The sequence below is a fragment of the Suricata suricatta genome, chromosome 3 (genome assembly GCF_006229205.1).
Source record: "Suricata suricatta isolate VVHF042 chromosome 3, meerkat_22Aug2017_6uvM2_HiC, whole genome shotgun sequence".
Lineage (NCBI taxonomy): Eukaryota > Metazoa > Chordata > Mammalia > Carnivora > Herpestidae > Suricata > Suricata suricatta.
In genome coordinates this window covers 90,317,989-90,327,374 of record NC_043702.1, presented here as the reverse complement: position 1 = coordinate 90,327,374, position 9,386 = coordinate 90,317,989, and the positions used below count along the sequence as shown (strand labels likewise).

General features: G+C 37.2%; 1 protein-coding gene across 1 annotated transcript in view; it reads right to left on the bottom strand.

The window, feature by feature from the left end:
- LCT (lactase) overlaps positions 1-6,639 on the bottom strand; it is a 47,354-nt gene extending 40,715 nt beyond the window's left edge. Inside the window, 1 exon segment of the mRNA XM_029934649.1 lies at positions 6,000-6,639. Coding sequence (XP_029790509.1) covers positions 6,000-6,639 — 640 coding nt within the window.
- Positions 6,640-9,386: the final 2,747 nt, after the last annotated feature.

Here is a 9,386-nt window from a genome sequence, read left to right as displayed (position 1 = left end):
GCTCCAGGCTCTGAGCTGTCAGCACAGAGCCCGAAGTGGGCTCAAACCTATGGACAGTGAGATCATGACCTGAGCTGAAGTCGGACGTTTAACTGAGCCACAGAGGCGCCCCAGCCATTTGCATTTCTATCTGACTCTTCCATGGCTTGAGTCTTTACCTCCACTTGGATTGTGTGCTCATTGAGGAGCAAAATTTAAAACATTAATCAGTCCAGATAGCAACTTCAGCACTGGATGCATAGCAGACCTGTGGTTTGGAAACAAAAACTGAATAAAACCAGAGTTTGAGAGTTTAAGGCTGTGTGCTGACAATGAGACCACCGCTAACAACTACAAAAGCGTTTTTTTTTTTTTTTTTTTTTTTTAGGTAATCTCTATGTCTAACGTGGGGCTTGAACTCATGACCCAGAGATCAAAAGTCGCATGTTCTTCCAACTGAGCCAGATAGGTGCCTCTAAAGGGGCTTATTTTGATAAATGCGGTAGAACTTTGAAATCTTCTGAGCAGGGAATTTCACTTAGAGACATTTAGTCCTCATTCTGATAAGATAATGCTATTTTCTAGTTACTCAAATGGTTGTCCCCAATAGACCCATTCACCTTTCACATATTTCCATTCTTCATTTTCTTATCACATCAGCACACTAGGAACATAAGTTCGCAGATTGTGCTTAACATCTTAAAATGTACAATCTAGTATCTTCTCTAGACCAAAGAAAGGAAGTAAGAGTACAGTTAATCCCTAAATAGAATGAACTCACAGATCATTTTTAAAAAATTTTTAAAAATATTTATTAATTTTTGAGAGAGAGAGAGAAAGGGCATGAGTAGGGGAGGGGCAGATTGAGAAGAGACACAGAATCTGAAGCAGGCTCCAGGCTCTAAGCTGACAGCAAAGAGCCTGACATGGGTCTCCAACTCACAAACCCTGAGATCATGATCTGAACCAAAGTCAGATGCCCAACTGACAGAGCCTCCCAGGCGCCCCACAGATCATTTCTACTGGACTCTGCAATTTCATTATTGTAGGTCCTTCATGTAGGTGGAATCATATAATATGTGTCCTTTTGTAACTGGCTTATTTCACTTAGCAAAACATCTTCAAGGTTTATCCATGTTATAGCATGTGTCAGAATTTCATTTCATCTTAAGGCTGAATAATATTCCATTGTATGTAAATAGCTCATTTTGTTCATCCATCCATGGAAATTCGGGTTATTTCCACCTTTCAGCTATGTAAATAACACTGCTATGAACAGTGATATCTTGCTGTGGTTTTCATTTGCTCTCCGTAATAATTGAGTTAATCTTTGTATTTGGGGCAAGATCAGAGTCTAACTTTATTCCTTTGTGTGTAGATATTCACTTCTCCCAGGAACACTTATTGAAAAGACCCTTTTCTCCACCGAAAGGTCTTCACACTTATGTAAAAAATTATTTGACCATATAGGTCAGGGCTTATTTGTAAGCTTTCTATTTTATTCCAGTGGTATATATGTCTATCTGTAAGCTAGTTCCACATTTTGATTATTACAGCTTTGTAGTAAGTTTTGAAATCACAAAGTGTGAGTCTTCCAACTTTGCTCTTCTTTTTCAAGAATGTTTTGGCTATTTGGGATCCCTTGAGATTCCATATTTATTTAAGGATGGGTTTTTCTATTTTTGCAAAAACTGTCACTAGGATTTTGATAGGGATTTCAATGAATCTGTAGACTGCTTTGGGTAGTACTGAAATTTCAACAGTATTAAGTTTTCCAATCCATGAACAAAGGATGCCTTTCCAGTTATTTTTGTTTCTTTTACCTTCTTTCAGCAATATTTTAAAGCTTTCAGTGCACAAGTCTTTTGTGTCCTTGCTTAAGTTCAGAAAAGAACTTTTAAAAACTACTTATTAGAGCGGTGCCTAGGTGGCTCAGTTGGTTAAGCGTCCAGCTTTTGCTCAGGTCACGATCTCACGGTTTGTGGGTCCGAGCCTCACATCAGGCTCTGTGCTGATGGCTAGCTCAGAGCCTGGAGCTGTCTTCAGACTCTGTACTTCCCTCTCTCTCTGACCCTCTCCTGCTGGCACTCTATCTCTCAAAAATAAATAAAAAACAAACCAAAAAAACCAGATTGGACTCAGCAATCCTTTAAAAAAAAAAAAAAACAACACCCAAAACTACTTATTAGAATGAGCATAACTCCCAGTCATTGAGTTGAGCTGTGTATGATGACTTCTTTCCAAAGAGTGCAGTATGGAAAGGAGGAAATAATAATTTTACAGTATAGATACCTGACAAACACAACCTCAACCAGGCGGTCAAGGTCAGTATCAACAGTATAAATCATGTTGATAGTCTGTATCCTTGATATATGATGAAAATAACTATTCTGTAATCTTCCTCCCTAAAACTCATAATCTCAGCCTATTTGTGAGAGACATCAGACAAACCCCAATAGAATTGGTAGTCACAAAAGATCACATATTTTATTATTCCACTCATATGAAATGTTCAGAAAAGGGAAATCTAGAGAGACAGAAAGTTAATTAGCAGTTGCTTAGGGCTCAGATGGGAAAGGAGAATAGGAAGATAGTGTCAGGCTCATGTTGGATGTAGAGACTATTTAAAAATACAATCTTCAATAGAAAATTGTCATAATACAAATCCACTTCTTAATAATGTAAAAATGCATATAATAGACTATAATCCTTTGAAATGTTTTTGTATTTAAAATAATTTTAACCTTAAATTTTTATTAAAAATTAGAAAACCTCAAAAAAAAATACAATCTTCAGGGGCGCCTGGGTGGCTTGTCGGCTAAGCCTCCGACTTCGGCTCAGGTCAGATCTCACATTCGTGGGTTCGAGCCCTGCATTGAGCTCTGTGCTGACAGCTAGCTCAGAGCCTGGAGCCTGCTTCAGATTCTGTGTCTCCCTCTCTTTCTGTCCCTCCCTTACTCATGCTCTGTTTCTCTCTGTCTCAATAATAAATATAAAAAAAACCTTTTTTTAAATACAATCTTTAAAGTATACAATTCAGTGGTTTTTAGTATATTTACAAAGCTATACGACAATATCCACTAATTCCCAAACATTTTCATCACCAAAAAGAAATTCCTTATCCATTAGCAGTCTCTTCCTGTTCTCTCTTCTAGCCCTAGACATTGTTAATTTACTGTAGTGTCTCTATGCCTATTCTGGAGATTTAATATAAGTGAAATCATATAATATGTGGTCTTTTCTGACTAGGTGCTTTCACTTAGTTTAATGTCTTCAAGGTGCATTTGTGTTGTGGCATATACCATCCCTTTTTGGGTAAATAATATTCCATGTATATACCACATGCTGTTTATCCATCAACTGAGGGACATTAGGGTTGTTTCTACTTTGGGTTATTATAAAAAAATGCTGCTATGAATGTTTGTGATAAGCTTTCTTCTGGACATTTGTTTTCATTTCTCTCAGACATACTCCTAGAAGAGGAATCATTGAATCACAGGTGAGTCTAAAGTTTATTTATTTGAAGGGGTTCCTGACTGGTTCAGCTGGTAGGGCACGCAATTCTTGATCTGGGGGTTGTGAGTTCAAGCCCCATCCTGAGTGTAGAGATTACTTAAAAATAAAATAAAAAAAATTTATCTGAGAAACTAGTAGACTGTTTCCCAAAATGGCTGCACCATCATTCATTCCCACCAGTGGTATGGGTCCCAAATTTCTTTATATCATTGCCAACAGTTGTTACTGTTTGTTTTGTTTTTATTACAACCATCCTAGTTGATGTGCAGTGGTATTCTATTTCAATTGTTGGATTGAGAGGTCACTCCACAGGTATTTTTATTGTATTTTGTGCTTTTTTTTTTTTAAAAGCAATTCAGTAATTTTTATAGTATTTTGCTTTTAACCAACACATGTTATACAACTTTTTTGTGTATATTAGGTGATATATTTTAAAAAGAACAATAAGCTATGGGAACTAAAAAGGGAGGGGAAAATAAGAGAAAGAGAGAAAGAAGGAAAACTACCTTTTGGAATAGGAAGGAGACTGAAAAAATAATTTACTTTCTGTTCTGCATTATATTGGTTTAGATAATCTAATAAGATTGATGAAACACAAAATGAAGGATGGGAGGAAGAAGCAGAAAAGGAAAAGGAAAAACTAGGAACTCAAAAAAGAAAGTCTTTAGTAATCTGATGAAACTTAAAAATGGAATCTACAGGGGCATCTGAGTGGCTCAGTTGGTTGAACATCCGACTTTGGCTCAGGTCATGATCTCACGGTTCGTGGGTTCGAGCCCCATGTTGGGCTATATGCTGACAGCTCAGAGCCTGGAGCCTGCTTCAGATTCTGTATCTCCCTTTCTCTCTGACCCTTCCCTGCTCGTGCTGTCTCTCTCTGTCTCTCAAAAATAAATAAAAAACATTAAAAAAATTTTTAATGGAATCTACACACATTTTAATAAACATATATATCTTCTTTTATAATCAAAATAATTCTATGGATCTGTCCTCAAAACAGGATAGATTTTCCTTTGAGATGAACCAACTTCAATCTTGCCTTCTTTCAAAGTTCATTTACCCAGCGCTTCTTCAGTAGAATTATAGCCAACAAATATTTACTTGCTCACTCGCCCAAGACAAGCTTTCCAAAGATTGCAGTTTCAAATTCAGCCTTTCCTCATCTCCTACCCTCTACTGAGAGCTCACTAAACTGTGGCTTCTCACAGTCCCCTGCAGGGGCCTTCCGCTCCTCCTAGAATCTTCTCTAATCCAGTTGCTTGCTCCCTGTTTTGTCATCCCTGAGCACAGCCTTCCTGACACCTTTTCTGAATCGGCTCTCTCCACACTCACACTCTTTCTTCTCTTGCTCTGCTTTCATTTTTAACATAGAAAAAATGTTTGATCTCTCTATAATCAAATACATCCAATGACGCATTTAAGGAGATTAGTTTTCAGCTGTCAAATTACCAATGACAAAATGATTATACCATTGAAGACAGGCTGAGAAGGGTCATACTGTTGGTATAAACTATTACAATGTTTCTGGAAAATAATTGAGCAACATGCTTTAAAGTCTTAAAGAATGCACATTTTTTGAACAAGTGATTTCAATTCTAAGAATCAGAAAGAATTTAATGGATGGAAGGTAGACAAAGATTTATATATAGGAATGTTCATTGCAATGTAGTTTGTAATGTGAAAATTAGGTAAACCTTCTATATATATACATATATATAAGAAAATATTCAAAAGTCTATGATCCATTCATATGATGGGAATATAGAAGACCATTGAAAACCATGCTCTTTTTCAATCAATTTTTAATAAAATGAGAATAAATTCATAAAATGTCTAAAGTGTAAAAAGAATGTACAAGTATACATATATGTTATATACCATATATACAAATCTACATAGAGCATATAATAAAAACCAGAAAGCATATATAATCCAAAACTGGTTCTTAAAATTGGTATACTTCAGATTCACCTAGGAATTTATTAAAATTACAAATGTACTCATCCTGCCCAAACCTACTAAGTCAGAACCTCAATTACTTATGAAGCAGGAATATGGACAATTGCAGTTATGCTCTCCTCGCTACCTATCAGTATATCGTTATTTAATCTTTGTATTTGTCTTCTCTGCTGGAATGTAAACTTCAGCTAGAATGCAGAGCTTGCTTTGCATGAGAAAAGCGGGGAGACTGAGGGAAGACTGGCAATCCTGAAGCCTTGGAGAGGCAGGGAGGCAGGACTGGAGTAGGAAAGACAGAAAGATACTCGGTGGTAGCACAGACTTGAGACCGGGGAAGGAGTGCTTTAAAGACATTTTCAAAGGAAATGCTGGAATTATACCATAAGAGCCACCCCTGCCTCTCTCCATGGAGCAATCTTCAATACAATATTAATTTCTCACTAGTGAATACAAAAGACAAGATGGCTAAGGGGGAGGAAATGCCAAGTCCGGATTTAAGGAGGGTGGGAGAAGGTAGGTCAGCTATCAGGGTTGTGTGTGCTTACCTTGAAAAGCATATTTTTCATGGTAAATCTCATAGGCTTTTCTGTGGGCATCAGTGAGGGTCTGGAGATGTGACGCTCTTGATTCCTGGTGGGGAAACTCTTTTATCACCTCCTCCAAGTCACTAAATGTGAACCAGATCTTAACCAGGTCTCCAAAGGAGTGGAAGGCAAATGTGGCATAGTCCGCAAAAAGATCAGCAAAGACTTCTCTTCTCTGAACGATGCTGGCAGGGAGGGTCTGGTGATGAAGAACCACCAGGGGCTGAAGCTGCGCAGCCTTGAGAGTCTCCAGGAGTCGCCGGTAGCACTGCACTATTTTGCTGTCTGGGTTCTTGGAGCTTCCTGTTGGAAGAAGTTGTGCCCATGGCAGAAATACTTTGTAATGGGTGATCTTACTGGCACGAACACTGCTAAAGAACTCGGGCAGGAACGCAGGCAGTGGTTGGCGACAAACATCAATGCTTCTGTCCTCTGCTGCAAAATTAGAACGCTGGTTTGCCAGTGGATCACTCAGGTTGTATAGCAAGTTATTGGTGAGAGGACCAGCAGCTGAAATGAATCTTCTATCAGATTCCCAATCTAACCCCCAGCACAAAAAACTTAGGAGGAGAATAAAGACTGACCTCCAAGCCAGCTCCATTTTCAAGGACCTGTTAGGAAGTACATGGAAATCTTAATTTATAACAACAGCCAGGTTGTAAAATGCTAAGTGATTATTAACTCTTAATATTTAACTGGGTTATCTGTGATAATGAAATCAGTACATGGCTTACCAGTGTAATATAAAAAATTAAAAGACCATAAGAGATAACGCAAAGACCTCAAACATCTCACACACTTTAAGCAGATGAACTTGCAAAGTGTCTGACGGAAAAAGTTCTTCGTGTTTTTTTCTTAATTAAAATTATTTTAAAATTTGTTTACATGCAAAAAACTCGTTTACGTAACAGAACAAAGGTTGACTCCCTCACCAAACCTTCCCCCCCCTTAAAAATAATAAAGTAAATGATAACATGTTGTGTAAAAGATTCAAATATAAAAACATAAAAGAAAAGCCTGCAAAGTCCCCTTCCCCAACTCCCCTCACCTTCTGTGGGAAAGCACTTTCAACACTGTGCTTCCCTCCATTTTTCTTTCTTTATGTAGCTGAATGGTTATTCAGGTTTAAAGCTTGTAAAAGTTACTTATTTCTCTGTGCCTCTGTTAACTCATTGGTAACAATGGTGAGTAGATAGGCTGTGAGAATTAAAAGAGATCATTCTTCAGTGTGTTTGGAATAATGCAACTCAGTGAAAGCTACATATACACAAATGCCAACATATATATGTGTGTAAATATAACAACATATTTGGGATTATACCTTATGCATTGTTCCTCAGATTTCCTTTTTTCCACTTAACAGCTCTCAGAGTTCTGTCTATATCAGAATATATAGACCCACTTCTTTTTAACAGATGCATAGTACTCCCCATAAGGATATACCCTAATTGAACCTCTAGCATATTGAGTACTGGTTTATTCTTAATTGTAACGTTTTGTAAATGCAGCTTTGTCTACATGTATGACCATTTCTTTAAGACAGAGTCTTGGAAATTAAGTTCTTGATTCAGTGTTATACTACCATTTAGAATTTTGATTGAAATCCAGATAGTCTTCCAAAATACACGTCATCAAATGTAAATTCTACCTAAAGTTAGAAGTGTGCCTAAATCTCTGTTTTGCTAACACCTGTTATAAAACTTCACATTTTTGACACTTTGAAAAATAAAAAATTATCTCCTTGTTGATTTTTCATTTTTCTGCTTAGAGGGGGGTAGTTAGCTGTTCGTTTTATACCATATACATGTGATTTATTTCTGGGCTATTTTGTTCTATTGATCTATGCATCTGTTTTTATGCCAATGCCATACTATTTTGATTGCTACAGCTTTATAATATAGCATAAAATCAGGGAGTGTGATACCTTGGGCTTTGTTTTTCCCAAGATTAATTTGGCTATTCAGAGCCTTTTGTGGTTGCATACACATTTTCTTTTTTTTTTTCTTTTTTTTAAAATAGTTTATTACCAGGTTGGTTTCCACATAACACCCAGCGCTCTTCCCCAAAAGTGCCCCTTTCCATGACCATCACCTCCCTCCCTTTTCCCCTTCTCTCTTCAGCCTTCAGTTTGTTTTCTGCATACACATTTTAGAATTGTTCGTTCTCTTTCTATGGAAAATGCTGTTGGAATTTTTGATAAGGATTACATTAAATCCATAGATTGCTTTGGGTAGTATGGACATTTTAACAATGTTAATTCTTCCAATTCATGAGCATGGAATATCTCCCATTTATTTTTATCTTCTTCAATTTACTTCATCAATGTCATATGGTTGTCAGTGTATAGGTCTTTCACATCCTTGGTTAAATTTATTCCCTATGTATTTTAATCTAGGTATTGCATTTGATACAATTGTAAGTAGATTGTTTTCTTAATTTCTTTCTGATAGTTCATTATTAGTGTATAGAAATGCAACATATTTTTGCATATTGATTTTTGTATCCTACAAGTTTGCTGAATTTGTGGATTCCTTCCAACAGTTTTTTGGTGGAGTCTTTAGAGTTTTCTATATATGATATCATATCATCTGCGAATAGTGACAGTTTTACACTTTTCTTTTTGATTATATGCCTTTTGTTTCTATGTCTTGCCTAGTTGCTCTGGCCAAAGCTTCTAATACTTTTATTTCTGTTTTTTTTTAATGTCTTTTATTTATTTTTTGAGAGACAGAGAGAGACAGTGCGAGCACGGGAGGGTCAAAGAGAGAGGGAGGCACAGAATATGAAGCAGGCTCCAGGCTCTGAGTTAGCGGTTAGCACAGAGCCCGACACGGGGCTCAAACCCACGAACCATGAGATGACTTGATCTGAAGCCTGACGCTTAACTAACTGAGCCACCCAGGCGCCCCTCTAATACTTTTATTGAATAAAAGTGGTGAGAGTAGACATTCTTGTCTTGTTCCTCACATTAGAGGAAAAGCTTCCAGCTTTTCACCATTTGAGTATGGTGTTACCTGTGCACTTGTTGTATATGGTCTTTATTATGTTGAGGTATGTTCGCTTTGTTTTTTTGTTTTTTTAACTTAGATAAGACTTTATTTTTTTTTATAATAGTTTATTGTCATTGTTTTCCATATAATGCCCAGTGCTTCTCCCCCCCCCCCCTTGACCATCACCTCCTTACCCCACTCCCTTCAGCCCTTGGCTCGTTTTCAGTATTCAGTAGTCTCTCATGATTTGTGTCCCTCTCTCTCCTCAACTCTCTTTCCCCCTTCCCCTCCCTATAGTATTCTGTTAGGTTTCTCCTGTTAGACCTATGAGTGCAAACATATGGTATCTGTCCTTCTC